The sequence below is a fragment of the Grampus griseus genome (genome assembly GCF_964374135.1).
Source record: "Grampus griseus genome assembly, chromosome: 1".
In the NCBI taxonomy this organism is placed as follows: Eukaryota; Metazoa; Chordata; class Mammalia; order Artiodactyla; family Delphinidae; genus Grampus; species Grampus griseus.
In genome coordinates, this window is record NC_139017.1 from 68,520,416 (window position 1) to 68,536,006 (window position 15,591).

General features: G+C 55.6%; 2 protein-coding genes across 2 annotated transcripts in view; both read left to right on the plus strand.

Moving 5' to 3' along the window:
* Window positions 1-2,640: 2,640 nt before the first annotated feature.
* TAGLN2 (transgelin 2) lies at window positions 2,641-10,404 on the plus strand. Its single transcript, XM_082675278.1, has 5 exons — window positions 2,641-2,730; window positions 7,880-8,086; window positions 8,561-8,735; window positions 9,047-9,149; window positions 9,456-10,404. Exons 2-5 carry the CDS (start codon window positions 7,907-7,909, stop codon window positions 9,595-9,597), a joined length of 600 nt encoding a protein of 199 aa, XP_082531404.1. The 5' UTR covers window positions 2,641-2,730; window positions 7,880-7,906; the 3' UTR covers window positions 9,598-10,404.
* A 2,202-nt stretch (window positions 10,405-12,606) lies between these two features.
* CFAP45 (cilia and flagella associated protein 45) overlaps window positions 12,607-15,591 on the plus strand; it is a gene marked incomplete at both ends in the record, with an annotated part of 40,881 nt that continues 37,896 nt past the window's right edge. The window contains one exon of the mRNA XM_082651958.1: window positions 12,607-12,690. Within this exon, the coding sequence (XP_082508084.1) occupies window positions 12,607-12,690 (84 nt within the window). The remainder of the gene's footprint in view (window positions 12,691-15,591) is intronic.

Here is a 15,591-nt window from a genome sequence, read left to right on the forward strand (position 1 = left end):
GGTAGGGCTTCCCTGGTGGTGCAGTGGTTGAGAGTCCGCCTGCCGATGCAGGGGACATGGGTTCGTGCCCCGGTCCGGGAAGATGCCATGGAGCGGCTGGGCCCGTGAGCCATGGCCGCTGAGCCTGCGCGTCCGGAGCCTGTGCTCCGCAACGGGAGAGGCCAAAACAGTGAGAGGCCCGCTTATCGCCAAAAAAAAAAAAAAAAAAAAAAAAAGGAGGGTATTCTTCCTGAGGGTACTCTTCCTGAATGAATGGATGTACGTTCAATATCCATTCAAAAAGCATTTACTGAGTGCCTACTGAGGTCAGCTATTGAATGCCTACTGAGACCAGCCATTGAGCTAGATGCAGAGGAACTACAAATTTCACAAGACATGTCTGCTCTTGGGGAGTTCTTTCTGGTCGGTGAAGCAGGCAAGTAAAGAAATAGTTACAGGGCTTCCCTGGTGGCGCAGTGTTTGAGAGTCCGCCTGCCGATGCAGGGGACATGGGTTCGTGCCCCGGTCCGGGAAGATGCCATGGAGCGGCTGGGCCCGTGAGCCATGGCCGCTGAGCCTGCGCGTCCGGAGCCTGTGCTCTGCAACGGGAGAGGCCAAAACAGTGAGAGGCCCGCGTACCGCAAAAAAAAAAAAAAAGAAAAAAAAAAAAAGAAATAGTTACAGTACTATGTGATAAGTTCTGTGATAAACTATGTGTTGGTTATTAAGGCAGCATGAAGGAAGGAGTCAGCAAACAGTGAATGCTTACAGCTTGCGCTGGGATGAATTGGGACGATTGCAGGCATCATCACAGGAAGTGAGAACAATGATGACAGCCACAGCTGAGCACTCACTATGTGCCAGGCACTGCTGTAAGCTCTTTACATGTATCATTTAATTCTCTACCACTCTGAGGTACGTAGTAGTATTAGCTCTATTTTATAGACTAGGGAACTGAGGTGCACAGTGCTTTAGTAAGTTGCCCAAAAGTCACAAAGTTGGTGGTGGATAGAGCAGGTGAGAAGTCAGTCAAGGGAGGAAACGCATCCCAGGCAGAGGAACAGCCTGTGTAAAGGCACGGAGGATTCCTTGGCCTACCAGGGAATCACTGGAATATAGGGGTAGGGAGGATCAGGCAAGAGAGAATGGAAAAGTGGGAAGGCACTGGTTTTTTTTTTTAATTATTATTTTTAAAATTTATTTTATTTTTGGCTGCGTTGGGTCTTCGTTGCTGCGCGTGGACTTTCTCTAGTTGCGTGGAGCGGGGGCTACTCTTTGTTGTGGTGCGCAGGCTTCTCATTGCAGTGGCTTCTCTTGTTGTGGAGCACGGGATCTAGGCGCACGGGCTTCAGTAGTTGTGGCACGCGGGCTCAGTAGTTGTGGCTCGCGGGCTCTAGAGTGCAGGCTCAGTAGTTGTGGCGCATGGGCTTAGTTGCTCTGCAGCATGTGGGATCTTCCCGGACCAGTGACCAAACCCGTGTCCCCTGCATTGGCAGGCGGATTCTTAACCACTGCACCACCAGGGAAGTCCGGCACTGGTTGGTGATGCGCTTGAAAACCAGGCTCAACTGGGTCTTCTATCATCTGTGAAGAACTCCACTGATGGATGTAAGCAGGGACTCCACCCCAGAGGGACTGCTCAACTGAAGCCTGAAAACAGGGAGGAGGGAGCCCTCCTTCAACCCCCAAACGAGGCTCTCCTCCACCCTCAGAGACAGAAGAACTGCCAGCCTCTTCCTCCACTGAGGGTTCTTTTGATCCCTCCAGGATTAAGAAGAGGTGCCAGGTCATAGAGGAGGAAATGAAGGGGAAAGAAGTCAAGTCTGGGGACTTCCCTGGTGGCGCAGTGGTTAAGAATCCGCCTGCCAATACAGGGGATACGGGTTCGAGCCCTGGTCTGGGAAGATCCCACATGCCATGGAGCAACTAAGCCCGTGCACCACAACTACTGAGCCTGCGCTCTAGAGCCCGCGAACGACAACTACTGAGCTCATGTGCCACAACTACTGAAGCCCACACACCTAGAGCCTGTGCTCCACAACAAGAGAAGCCACCACAATGAGAAGCCCACACACCACAACAAAGACTTAACACAGCCCCCAAATAAATAAATAAATTATAAAATAAAAAAATAAAATTGTTTAAAAAAAAAAGAAGTCAAGTCTGAACCCTGGGTCTCAACGCTGATCATGCCTCTTGGGCCCTGGGCACGGAATCACCTCACTGCTAGTCTGGGGCTTGAAGAAGGTGGGGAGCAAGACCACCAAGACCAGGAGCTGTCCTGGCCTGCTAGCCCCAGTCCTGCCTCACCCTAGACGGTTGTGTGTGTGTGTGTGTGGAGTGGGGGCAGTGAGCGTCTTCCTGTACCTCCATTTACTTAACCACCCTTTTTAAACCAAGAGGTTTCTTCCCATATAAAAACGCCCACAGTCTTGAGCTAACCTAGGCAGAAAGTTTCCCACTGGGGCACAAGTTTAAGGGCTCTGGGGTAGGGGTATAGGTTCTCAAGAGTGGAGGCTACTGCCTCCAGGTCCTTTAACTCAGGTTCTTCTCCACCGCCCCTGTCTTTTAAGCACTGCCCTCAGCTTCTGGACTGCGGCGCCTTTAAACCCTCTCGGCCCTTGCCCCGCCCCTGGTCCGCCCCGTCCGAGGCGGGAGCAGGCTGAAAACCTCCGGCCGGGCCCGGCCCCGGCGCTTCACTCGCGCTGCAGACCCCGCCTGGAGTGCGCAACTCTTCGGTCCGCGTGAACGGTGAGCTGGAGGGAGGGGTCTCTAGAAAGCTAGAAGCCAGAGCTTGCGACTTGCTCCAGTGAGCTTGGTGATCAAGGGCTGGCAGGCAAGGGTCCGTTGACTGCTTTGCCCCTCCCCGGGCTGTCAGGTCTGTCCCCAGGCTCTGACCCCGCATTGTTGAGCAATGAGGTCAGCCGCTGTTGCTAGTGCATAGACGGGGCCGTCCGTCCGGATCAGGGACTCGGGGACTGCGTCCCGCCCGCCGGCTCCAGCCCTGGGTCTTCGCTGGGGTGGGGAAAGGGGGGCGTCAGGGATTAGCTGGCTGGCCCCCAGTGATGGAGCGTACAGGGTCCCGGCGCCCACCCTGGCCAGCTCGGCGCCGCCAGGACTTCCGAAGCGACACTTCACTTCCTAGTTCCAGGAGCACGTGTGGGTGCTGCCTGTCCTCTGCGTTCCCGAAGCCGACCTTTCTGTTCATTCTCCTGCAGCTCGTTTTTCTGGGGATTCGGCGTCGCGGGTTGGGGCGAGGGGGCTCCGTGCGCGGGTCCCGCATGGCCTCGCCTTCCCGGGTTCGGGCGGGGAGTTGAAGCTCCAATCGCCTCCAGGAGAGTCCCCCCGACCTGAAACATCTGGGCGGCTGCAGCCCTGACTGCGCCCCATCATGCCCTGTCTGTAGGAGGTGGTGTTGAGGGAGGATGGATGCTTTCCAGGCCTCCAGCCCCTACGGGAGCCGATGCCCCCACCCCTTGCCCCCTGCTGCTGGGAAAGTCGGTGGTGGCCGCGGGCGGGCGGTCGGGCGGGCTGCCCAGACCACTGCGTCACCCCAGCGGCGGGCGGTGGGTGATTCATCCCAGTAACGGCCCAGGGTGTGGCGAGGGGGGGGCGGCAGGACCGGAAATGGACTGCCACCTCCCTCCCCCACCCCCCTCCCTCTGCAGGCCTCCTGGAGGCTCCTGGAGCCGCTATCTGTGAAGTTCTGGGGCACCTTGGTATCTGTGAGCAGAAAGAAGTGGAGTAGAAGTGAGGATGGACTGGTGTGGGGATCCGGTGTAGGAGGAGGCCTGTGGCTCTCCTAGTTTTCTGACCCCAGAGCACCCGACAGAGGGACAGCTCCCCGTCTTTAACCCCACTCCCAGTTTCTCCTTCCTAGTCTACAGGGAAGACTGCCGAGGAGGCCAAGGTAGGGTGGGGCCGGCAGGGCCCTCCCCTTCTAGAATCAACAAATAAGTCTTTGTCCAAGTGCAGTTCTCCCCCCACCCCCCCACCCCCCCCCCCACTCCACAGCCCGGGTCCCTCTTTTGCTCTCCGGGGATTGGCCTCTAATCCCTTCTCCCCACCCCCATCCCCTCTCCCCCACCCCCATCCATTCTCCCCCACCCCACATCCCTTCTCCCCCACCCCCATCCCTTCTCCCACCCAGGATTTTCAGTTATGGGGCTCTCTAGCTAAGAATGTACCTTCTGTTCCCAGGATATTTCTTCTACTCCTGAACTATTTCCTTAAATCTACTTCTCTACCCCAAAACTTGTAATTTCCCTTCTCCACACGCCCTCCGTACCCTCCACAGCTGCTTCCTTGAGGAATCCCTTGCACCTGTCTGTACCTGTGAAGCGGCCCCTTTCCCAAGGATCCCACTTCTCCCCGCCCTCGCCCCGCCCCCGCCCCGCCCCCACTCGGGGCCTCCCCGCCACTCCTGCGCCGAGTGGATGTTTCTGCCTGGTGCCCCCACCCTGCCCCATTCCTGTGTTTGGTACACAGAAGCCATGGCAACGGCCCCCACCATACCCCTCCTCCTGCGCAAGCCAGTGGCTTCCTGTTTGTATAGGTTCAGCTTTCTCTTCTGCTCGCTGACTCTTGATACCAAGGGGGCTGCCCCAAGGTGGCCCTTCAGTCATAGGTCTCCCATCACCCCCGCTCCCTGTGGCTCTTCACTTTGGGGGCAAGTATCCCTGTTTCGCCTTTTCAAAATAGTCTTAATGCCAATTCTGGATTGGGAGGTTCCCCTGTGTCCTCTCTGCACAATGAATGGAGAGTCCCTTTGTCTTTCCAGTTCAACACCCCAGCCAGGAGCCCTGGAATCCTACTCCCACCCCATGTCCGCTTTTTCTTTGGCGTCGGCGGTGGGGTGAGGTCAGCTTCCAGCCCAGGGTCTGGGTGGGGCTGAGGGCTGGAGTGCCTTTTGTGGCCCCTCCCCCTTTCCCAACTGTTGTAACCTTGTGGGTGGGAGTGAGGGCTGTTCCCACCGCTGTAGGCAGCTCTGGAGTTTAGGTTACTCACTGCCAATCCACCCCCCAAGCTGTGCAGCTGTTGTTTTCCCTTCGGACCCCCAGCTCTGGGCATCTCCCACACAGCCTTTCCCCACTGCAGTAGGCAACTGGCTACCTTCCCTCCTTTAAGGGAGAGCCAGGGTAGGTCCCCTGAGTGTCACTAGCGTGGGCCACTCCAGCTCCAGCGGCCGCAGCCCCTCAGCGTGTGCCTGCTCGTGGGGGTGGGGAGGGAAGCCGTGGGCAGGCTGGGCCCGTCTGGCCTGCCTCCTCCCAGAGCTCTGCTTTACGGCTCTGGCACCTCGGGATCTAGGGCAATGGCTCCAGAGTGGAGCCGAGATGCTGCAGCTGGAGTCTGTGACCTTGCCAGATGTGCCCAGGCACCAGAGTTTAGGAGGGAGACCCAGAGGTGGGTCTGGGAGGCCGAGTCTGTCCTGCCCGTCCATACCATAAGTGACACTGGAGGGGTCACTCTTCGGTCCTGCGCTCCCCTCCTAACCCTGGTGTCTGGGTTAATCATTCTCCTGTCCTTTCTTTCCCTGGGCCATAGTGATCCCTGGGCCTCAGGCCACTTGGCTCCATGGAGACACAGCCCTGAGGCCCAGGTGACGACAGTGGAGCTGCTCCCAGAAGTGAGGTCTGAACACTGGGCTGGGAAAAGGGGGCTTACTGGTGGCAGCAGCCTCTGGCCCCCTCTCCTTGCTTCTCAGGCTCCCAGCCGCGGCCCTGTGCGTCAGGGGTCACAGGCTTACGGGGACTGAGTGGCTCTCGGCTGGGCAGCTGGGGCTGGGCTGAGGGGAGGGAATCTTGTCTCCCTTTCTCCACTCGGCCGGCCTGCCCTGCCCCTGCTGAGTGTGTGCTGGCTCGTGGTGTGGGTCAAGGCCCAGACTGACATTTATCTGGCCCGGCTTCCGGGCTGGGTGAAGTGGGGCTGGGTCGTCTTAATGAGGTTTAAAAATAACTGATCATGGGGAGGATCGCTGCCGGAAATGTGCAGCCCCATAGGCTGCAGTCGGAAGGAGCAGCCATGTTGCAGTGGGGGGAGGGGACTGGCCCGAGCCCCACCTCTGCTGGGGCTGAGAGGTGGGAGGACGTTTGAGGCAGCTGCTGTCCCTGTGGCCTGCCCCGAGGCCCAGGGAGGGGGTGTTGGGGTGGCTCAAACTGCTGTGCGGGGGACCCAGGGAGCCAGAGTGACTCCGTCCCTTAAGTCTGACCTGGCCTGGGGCCAGAGGTAGGGAGAGGCAGTGTTTCTCCTCCCTCCCCTTGCACAGAAGTGCCTGGCCTGGGGCATCCCCTTTTATGTACAGTCAGCCAGCTCTATCTCAGAGCAGAAAGAAGAGCCCATGGGGAGGGGATGGGGGCAGGAAATGGGGTCCTGGCTCCCCCTCGGCATGGGTAGCATTCCTAGGACAGGGCTCTGGGTGTGGGACCTAGGCAGGGAGGTGGCAGGTGGGGACAGACTGCCCACTGCGAGGTGCTGTCAACCCAGGCCAGTGGTCAGGAAACCACCCAGTTCTTCCTGAGGTCTTCCAACTAAGTTAAAGAAACCCCGCTGTGTATTTCCCCATCCCTCCCTCTCTTCCCGGGTTTCCCTAAAATGCCACCCAAGGCTCCTGGATTAGTGCCCTATTCCTGCTGTGACAAATTATCACAAACTGAGTGACTTAAAGCCACACACATGTAATATCTTGCAGAGCTAGGTTTCACTGGCTAAAATCAAGGTGTTGGCAGGGCTTGCATTCCTTCCAGGGGACTTAGGGGAGATTCCATTTCTTACCTTTCCCAGCTTCTGGAGGCCATCTGCATTGCTTGGTTCATGACCCTGCATCACTCCAACCTTGGCTTCCTTCTCACTTCTCCCACTCTGACTCATCTGCCTTCCTCTTTCACTCATAAGGACCCTTGTCGTGAGTGCATTGGGCCCCCCTGGAGACCCAGGGTACTCTCCCTATCTCAAGATCTATAATTCAATCACATCTGCAAAATCCCTTTTGCCATATCAGGTAACATTCCCAGGTTCTGGGAATTAGAACATAGACACCTTTGGGGGGCCATTATTCTGCCTACCACTGCTTCTAGAAAGGAAAGCAGAATTAGGTATTACCTCTTTTCTCATGGGAAGCCCCTTTGCCTGGTGAAATCTGTTAAGGGCCTACTCAGACCTACCTCTTCCAGGAAGCCCTCCAGGCTGCTTCTGCCAATACTCCTCTCTCAATTCCTATAACATGTGGTCTGACTGTGTAGTTTAATATTCATCATGTACAACTCTTGCCCTTTCATAGGTGCTCACTTTGTCTCTCTGATGGCACTGTGGGCAACTTTAGGACCAAGGACTTCTGTGTCTTCCACAATCCCCAGCACAAATAGTGGGTGTTCAACTAAAACCCAGTGGCTAATTAAGGGTAGATCTGTCCAGTCCCCTAGCTCCTGACATAGGTTTCTCCAGCCACTCCACATTCTTTCCAAATCATTCTCTTGCCCAGAACTGGAAAAGGCAGGGTTGGGGTTAGAATGACCAGTTTGCCTTTGCTAAAGCTGACCACCCCAAATGAGGGACGGAACCCCCAATCCTGGCCTCATTTACCCTATTTTCTATTCCAGTGGGTTTTATACTTCATTGTAGCAGTGGAACCATTCAAATGAAATCTAATGGGAAGCCTCAGTAGAGTAGACAGGCTACCTGTCACAGGGGTGGAAGAACCCAGAGGTGCCTTAACACCTCCTAGAGTTCTGAGCACTGAGAGCCTAGCCCATGTCCAGGGGTTAAGGTGAGACTTCCCTCATTTGGTGGCTGTTCTCACCTCCTCACCTCCGGGGCCCACCCTGGGGATATGGTGTGTGTCAGAATCCCCCACCCCACAGGCTGCAGAGTGCTGACCACAGGCCTGGATGTGTCCTCTCCCCAGTTCCCCCAGACACCACCGCCCTTTGGAATGGCCAACAGGGGACCTTCCTACGGCCTGAGCCGGGAGGTGCAGCAGAAGATTGAGAAACAATATGATGCAGACCTGGAGCAGATCCTGATCCAGTGGATCACCACCCAGTGCCGCAAGGATGTGGGCCGGCCCCAGCCTGGGCGCGAGAACTTCCAGAACTGGCTCAAGGATGGCACGGTGAGAGCTGGGCGCCGCTGACCAGAAGTGCCAGGAGAGCAGGGCTGGGTCTGAGGGACCGGGGATTGTCTCAGCTGAAGAATGGAGGGCAGCCCCCTCCCAGCTCTTCTTGAGCCGGGATATCTTCATCGTGCAGAGGCCCCCTGCTTTCCTCCCTCCCGCCGAGGGAAGTGGGAGGGTGAACGTGCCTCCCTGCAGTGGAAGCCGTGTGTGACAGAAGGAAGAGGAACTCTAAGGGAAGAGCTGGGGGAGGTGTGCTGTAGTTGGTAATCCTGGAATAGCACGGTTTACACTCTGGGCTCAGAGGCAGGGGGCTGGGCAGGAAGGAGCCTCCTGCTCACTCCAGGTAGAGTCAGAGCTGTCTTCAGGTAGGAGAGGCCCCTCTGCGGTTCACTGTCTCTAGCGCCGAGCATGGTACATTCTGATCTGTGGTAGGCAGGGCCTCACTTCTGCACACCTACTGTCCTCACCCAGGTGCTATGTGAGCTCATTAACGGGCTGTACCCCGAGGGGCAGGCCCCAGTGAGGAAGATCCAGGCCTCCACCATGGCCTTCAAGCAGATGGAGCAGATCTCTCAGTTCCTGCAAGCAGCCGAGCGCTACGGCATCAACACCACTGACATCTTCCAGACTGTGGACCTCTGGGAAGGTGGGTCAGGGCCAGGGCACCGTCATCCAGAAGACCAGAGGCTGGGCTGGGCCATGTCCACCAGGGAGAAGGGGCAGGTTTCTGATACCTGAGGACAAAGAGTGCTGTGTGTGTGTGTGTGTGTGTGTGTGTGTGTGTGTGTGTGTGTGTGTGTGTGTGTGGCCATATTGGGGGTTGGGTTGGAGAAGGGTCGGGAGACCAAGAGTAAAAGAATTAGGAAGCTGAGCCTGCTGACTTAGTGATAGAGGTGGAAGCCTGGCATGCAGGACCCCAGACCCACTGAGGCCAACACACCCCCTCCCCCTTCCCAGGAAAGAACATGGCCTGTGTGCAGCGGACACTGATGAACCTGGGTGGGCTGGCGGTAGCCCAGAACAATGGGCTCTTCTCTGGAGATCCCAACTGGTTTCCCAAGTGAGTACTGCTGGGGCAGCCCAGGCCCCGGGCCGGCGCAGTGATCCTTCCCACTCCTGCCCCTAGGAAATGCCCTTTACAAAGCACTTTCACATTCCTCGTCTCACTTAATCCTCATGAGCCTCCCGGGGTGGCAAGGGACAGTCCCTTTTGAGAGATGACCGGGTGGCTTCAGAGAGCTCAAGGCTCTCCAGGGCAGAGCTGGCACCAGTACTTAAGCCAAAGAAAGCCTGTGCTGTGTCCATGGAGGACATTTACTGGGGCAGCCTCCACCCTCCTCCTAACCAACGCTCCCTTTCCACCCAGGAAATCCAAGGAGAACCCTCGGAACTTCTCCGACAACCAGCTGCAGGAGGGCAAGAATGTGATTGGGTTACAGATGGGGACCAACCGCGGGGCATCTCAGGCAGGCATGACCGGCTACGGGATGCCACGCCAGATCCTCTGATCCCACCCACAGCCCTGCCCCTGCCTGCCGTGAATGGTTAATATATATATATATATATATATATATGTGTATATATATATATATATATATGTATATATATATTTTAGCAGTGACATTCCCTGAGAGCCCCTGGAGCTCTCACGCTCCCCTCTGCCAGCGTGGGGGCCTGGCCTGTCTCCTCTGGGGGTGCCTGACGATGGCCTCCCCACTGTGCTTACTAATACATTCCCTTCTCTAAATCCACCAAAACTGGACCAACTGGCCTCTTTTCCACGGGACCAAAATTAGGGGGGCATCACCCCCTCTCCCCACCATACCTCTTCTCTTTCTCTCTGGCCTCTCTTCGCCTGAGCCCTGTGCCCTAATCCATTCCTTGGCTGGGAGTCAGGGATGCTGCCTAATGGCCTTCTCCCCACAAGTACGCCTCGCCCACAGCTGTGGCTGCAGGGACTTAATTTATAGGGAGGGGTCTGTGGCGGCTGCCCCCCCAGCCCCAGCTGGACTACGCTCACCACACTTCTGAGGCAGCCTGCCCTGGCAGAGGCCTTCAGGCTTCTCATTTTCCATTCCCCTCTCTGTGGCTAATGGGTGGGGGTGAGGGGACTGGGGAGGGAAGGCTGCCCACCATGGGCTGGGGCTTGAAGAATCTGAGTTTGCTGGTTTAAATAAAGAATCTCTGTCTTTTTTTGGATGGACTCTGGCTGTGTCTGGGGCCACTGAGTCCACTGTTGGGAAGGGAGGAATGTGGGGGAAGGGCGGTGACTGGCTCCAGGGAAGAGGGCTTTGAAATAAAAGGTTACAAACATCTCCCCATCGTCGATTTCCTTCCCATTCTTTTTCTCACTTGGTTTAGGGGTGGGGTTGAGATGGGACAGGCCCTTCCAGTTGCCCTCGGGCTAGAAGCCATGATGACAGCATACGTGGGCAGGCTTCACAGGGAGGGGGGGCCGTCACCTACCCAGATGCTCCTGGCTGGGCCCTTCCCACAGCCAGAACAGTTCTCAGCCACTGCAGGAAGGTGGGGCCGCCGTCCACACAGCCCTGAGTCCTGGCAGGTGTCTGGGTGGGAGGCCCTCAGGCAGGCTTGATGCAAGGTGACCTCTGGTGGCCAGACCAGTCCGGGAAGGAGCTGGTGGTGGTGGCTGGAGGCAGGAAGCCTTGTTGATCATCCCAGGCACTTGTGAGCTGCTTGCTGGTGAGAACCTAGCAGCATTCCTTCTGGACGGGTGGCCCTGGACCACAATAATCAATTTTGGGGTCAGGTTGTCCTGAGCTCCCAGCCCTGACCCAGGCATGAATGTAGTTCCAACCCCACGGCCTTCCCATCAGACCCTGTGTCTCCCTAGAGGCTCTGGGCCAGTCCCCCACTTCAGCTCCCACCCGCATCAGCCAACCTGGCCTCCACTGTCCCTCTCCCCATGTCCACTTCCGTGTGTCTCTATTTCCCAAGGATGGGAAAGGCACAACGTTGTGCCTGAGGGTGACAAATTGTGCAGTGGTGGATAACAAGAGAGCTTCCATTCTCCTTTCGCCCACCCCACTGTGGTTCCCGCTGCCAAGAAGCACCTACTGTGTGCCAGGCCCCATGCCACTGCTGTACATTAGCCGTCAGCTCAGGGGCTCTCCGCCTTATCCGAGCCCCAGCCATGGGCGAGATGGTGTTTGCTTGCCTGCTGTGCTCCCTTGGGCTGTGGCACAGATAAGATAGGGTACAGCCTATTTGCAAATTCCCCGGGGATTAGCTGTCACTCCACCCCGTTATCTCCCATTCAGGAAGCCTCCGTGGAATGCCAGTGAGGAAGAGTGATGTCATTGCAGACGCAACATTGAATTCATTGATATTTGAACTAAAAAAACCAAACCATTTGCACCCTTCTCTGATTTAACTATAGCTATGAATTATGGGCCACAGGCCTCACGACTTTCTGGGACCGGCACACCACAGAGCCAAGACTGAGGACCACTGTCTTCTCCCAGCAGATTCCCATGTTAGTCCACAAGGTGGATATGACTGTATTATTTCCCTCATTTCGTTCCCAAATGAGCGTACTGGGTCCCAGGACAAGAAACTCACCCAAAGCCATATAAGGATTTAGTGGGCAGAGGGGTTTTGAACACAGGTCATCCTGGCTGGGAGCTGGCTGAGCCTATGCTGCTCCAGCCGGACTGGATTTGAGAGGTGCTCAGCCACGGGGCTCACCTCCCTCCTGGCTGGGTCCACCACCCACCAGCAAGCTCTGGGAGGCCCCTCCACGTCTCCCCTTAATCCACTTCGCTCCAGGTTCAGCTCCTTCCTTCTGGAAATGGCCTCCACTGACTCCTCAACATTTTGTTTTGTTTTCTGTTTGCTTTACAGCATTTTGTTCCGTGTGAAATCACAGTTTCATCCCTAATTTGGCCCCTCTCATCTCTCCTGGCACTCCTTCAGGCCCTGGAGCCCAGAATGGGTCCCAGCCCTGGGAATAGGGGGAAAAGCTTCTCTGAGTGGCAACCCCTTTTCCTGCCATCTCCTAGCAACTCATTCCCCGTGGCTTTCCACACTGGTGTTCCCTAACACCCTGCGCCTGCAGGACGGTTCCTGCTGCCCCGAACAATCTCCCCTTCCAGGTGTCACCGTGGCTACTTTCTCTCCTTCAGGTCTTTGTCCAAATGTCACCTTCCAGTTCAAACATACTGCCTTCCCTGGCCGCCGTGTTTAAAATTGCACACTCCACTCTCAGCCTGCACCCCATCCTCCTTCCCTCCTTTCTCCTATCACTACATGATACTAATGTAGTTTACTTATTTATCTTCTGTCTCCACCCACAGGATGTACACTCTGGAAGGGCAGGTTTGTGCTGGTTTTGTTGATGCACAGTAGTGCCTGGCGTGTTGTAGGCGCTGGATAAATATTGGTTGAATGAACGAATGAATGAGTGAATATCACACTGCCCTCATGCTCCCGAATCCCCTGGCCTGGTGTCCGGCCAGCCCAGGGTCCCAGTGACCCAGCCTGTCATCGGATCTGAAATGAAACCAGTTTCCATTTCAGTTTCCAATGCTTCCTCATTTCCTGTCAGTTTCCAGTGCTTCCTCATTGTTCATTTCTCAAAGGTAAAAAGCTGAGAAGAGGGTTCTCCCTATAGCCAGAGGAGTGGAGGTTGGGAAGGGGATGGAGGGTGGTTTGTGTGCTCTGGGCAAGTGGAAGGTGCTTGAGAATTTGGCAGAAAAAAAGTGGGAAGAGGGCAGGAGGAAGGGGTAGGAGCCAGCATTGGTTCATTTACTCCTTGCCTTCAGCCTTGCAGTGGAAGATCACTGTGGAGGTAAAGGGAAAGTAGGCTTGGCCCATGGTGGCTGATGGGAAGGAGAGCTGGAGAAGGAAGGCAGGCAGGAGGAAGAGGAGGGGGAGGGGGAGGAGGAAGAGGGGGGAGGGGAGGGGAGGCTAGGGGGAGGGGAGGGGAGGGGGAGGAGGAGGAGGGGTTCACAGTGTGGCTGACCTGTAGGGGAAAAGTATAGTTCTGTGCGGTCTGTTCATGTGCACTGAGTGTGCGTCCAGGTGTGCGAGAATTCACAGGGCCAGGGCTCGGCGGTGCGGGTGGGAGGAGATGAAACTGTGACCTTGTGTGGAGGCTGCCTGTGAGTATGTGTTTACCAAGGACTGGGGACTGGGGGTGCAGAGAGGTGTGTGTCAGGTGTGTGTAGGCAGAGGGTAAGCGTCTGAGTGTTTGTCCATGGCTCCCTGGAGAACAATATGTCCATTCCTGCCTGTGCAGCCCAGAGAGGCCTTTGAGAGCTTGGCAAAAGGCCCAAGGACCAGTGGAACAGGGAAAGGGCTGGACAGTAGGGCCCCAGGGAGGGAGCAATAGAGGGCCTGGGATTCAATTTGTTGAAGAGAAGGCTAAAGGTAAATTAGTAACCGTCTCCTTGTGAAGAAATGAGTTTTAGTCCCAGTGGCTAGGGAGGTAGGTTAAAAGAAAAGGCACGGAAGTTGCACCTAGAGAAATTTAGGTTAAACAAGGAAAAATGATCCTCCTGACCCTGAGGTGTTATTAGCCTCTGGATTCTCTTAAGGGTCAGGAGGAAGGTCTTCAATAATAGGACAAGTCTCATCTTAAAGTGGAAAATGAGCAATTCCGCCTGGGAACACTCATATACACACCCATTTTTTCATTCATGTATTCATTCCTTCAACAATTATTGGAGTTCTACCCTATGCCAGGCCTTATGGGGCCTATGAAGATTATTCATACATGATCTCTTTGCTCAAAAAGTACCTCGTCCTGTAGGGGAGGTAAAACATGGATAGGAGCCATGATAATTCAGAAAGCCAGTGATATGGGCCTTTGGAGAAAAGCAAGTAGGGCTCTTTGGGAGGATCACTTGCCAGCCTCCCGCAGCCCTGGGTCATTTCTGGGGTGGAGGTCGGTGGTGATGTCATGGTGAGCTGAGGCTATGTGTCTCGGGGATCCTCTCCCCTGATCTGTTGGGGGGAGTGGGGCTGCTGGTTGGTGGGGGTGGGATTGCTCCTCCGGAAGAAGGAGTAGTCACTGGCTCTGTGGTCAGAGGTCAAGTTTCAGTGCGGGGGGGTCGGGGTGGGGGGGTGGAGTGGGGGGGGCATGAAGGGGCTGTTCCTTTCCTGCCTGGAGTGGGGGTGGTCAAAGAAGCCTGAGTCAGGGTGAGAACCAGGGATTGGGTGGGGACAGATCAACATCACTGGGGGAGGGTAGGTGGGGAGTGGGTCATACAAGCATCTCCCCAAACGCTGGGGCTGTCACACCATTTCACCCCGCTGTGGGCAGGGCCTGAATTTTGAGTTGTGTTTCCATGAGAGAAATGTAGCTCGGTGTGGGGCTGAACCATCACGGTGATGATGATGATTCACTACCATTTTTCTGTTAGTCACTCTGCTGAGGGCTTGACCTGTATATGTTCTTCCATTATTTCAAAAAATATTTATTGAGCACCTATTCAGGGTGAGGCATCTACTGGGTGTTGGAGGATACAGAAGTCAACAAAACAAGTACAGTTTGTGCCCTCCTGGGAGGAACTAGAAGAGCAGACAATCAATTATAATGTGATTTGTGGCGTGCTAAGGGAAGTCTAGGTGAGAACCCAGAGGAGGGGACTTAACCCAGCCTCACGGGGAGGGGCATCAGTGAAGATTTCTGGATGGTCTGAACTGAGGATTTAAGTATAATTAGAAGCATAAAGGAGAGGCCAGTAGTGTTGAAGAGGACAGCGGTCTCCGGTCTCTGCTGAGCTGCAGCATGGGTGTGGGCTGGAGGTGGGAATGTACAGGGCTGGACAGTAGAATGGGTGTGTTTAGAGGCTGGAGGGGTGGGTGCTGAGAAATGCACATCCTCAGAGGGCCTTCAATGTCCATGAATAATTTTGGACCTTTCATTAAGGGCAGGGGAAGACATTGAAGGATTTTAAGCAGGGGGATGAGGAGATGAGAGTTGGGTTTTAACTTAGCCGACTTCCTGAGGCTGCAGGGTAGAGAATGGCCTAGGGTTGGAGAAGACTAGTGAGTGAGGCAGGCCAACTCCAGGAGGTTACTGCAGCAGTCACAGCAGAGGCAAGAGTGGCCTGGGGAAGGAGGACCAGTGGGGATGGAAAGAAGAGACTGGATTTCAAAATTGTTTAGTACTCTGACTGTGCAGAGTTGAAGAAGGGGGCGAGGGATACAGAAAGATGGGCTTCTGGATTCAGCCACTAAGCAAATGGTGTCTGTGGCTAGGATGGGAAATCCAGGAGAAGGGGCTTGACCACCACCACAGAATGTTATTCTCTCCTATTTTACAGATGAGGAAACTGAGGCTAAGAGAGCAAAAGTAACTTGCAGAACCTACCTAGCAGGTGGCTGAACTGGGACTTAAAACTTGTGGCAGAAGAAGTCCAAGCTAATTGCTCACCCCATCGTGGAGCTCCCTGGCTTGGTGGCTGACCCTGGGGAAGGGTTCGGCCTGCAGCCAGCATGAACTGTGGTTTTTCTGTAGGTGGAGGCCAGGGCCA

Excerpts from the sequence above, each read along its gene's own strand:
- TAGLN2 (XM_082675278.1), top strand. The coding sequence starts at position 7,907 with ATGGCCAACAGGGGACCTTCCTACGGCCTGAGCCGGGAGGTGCAGCAG. Across the intron at positions 8,736-9,046 it reads GACTGTGGACCTCTGGGAAG|GAAAGAACATGGCCTGTGTG; the intron begins GTGGGTCAGGGC and ends CCCCCTTCCCAG. Across the intron at positions 9,150-9,455 it reads GATCCCAACTGGTTTCCCAA|GAAATCCAAGGAGAACCCTC; the intron begins GTGAGTACTGCT and ends CTTTCCACCCAG.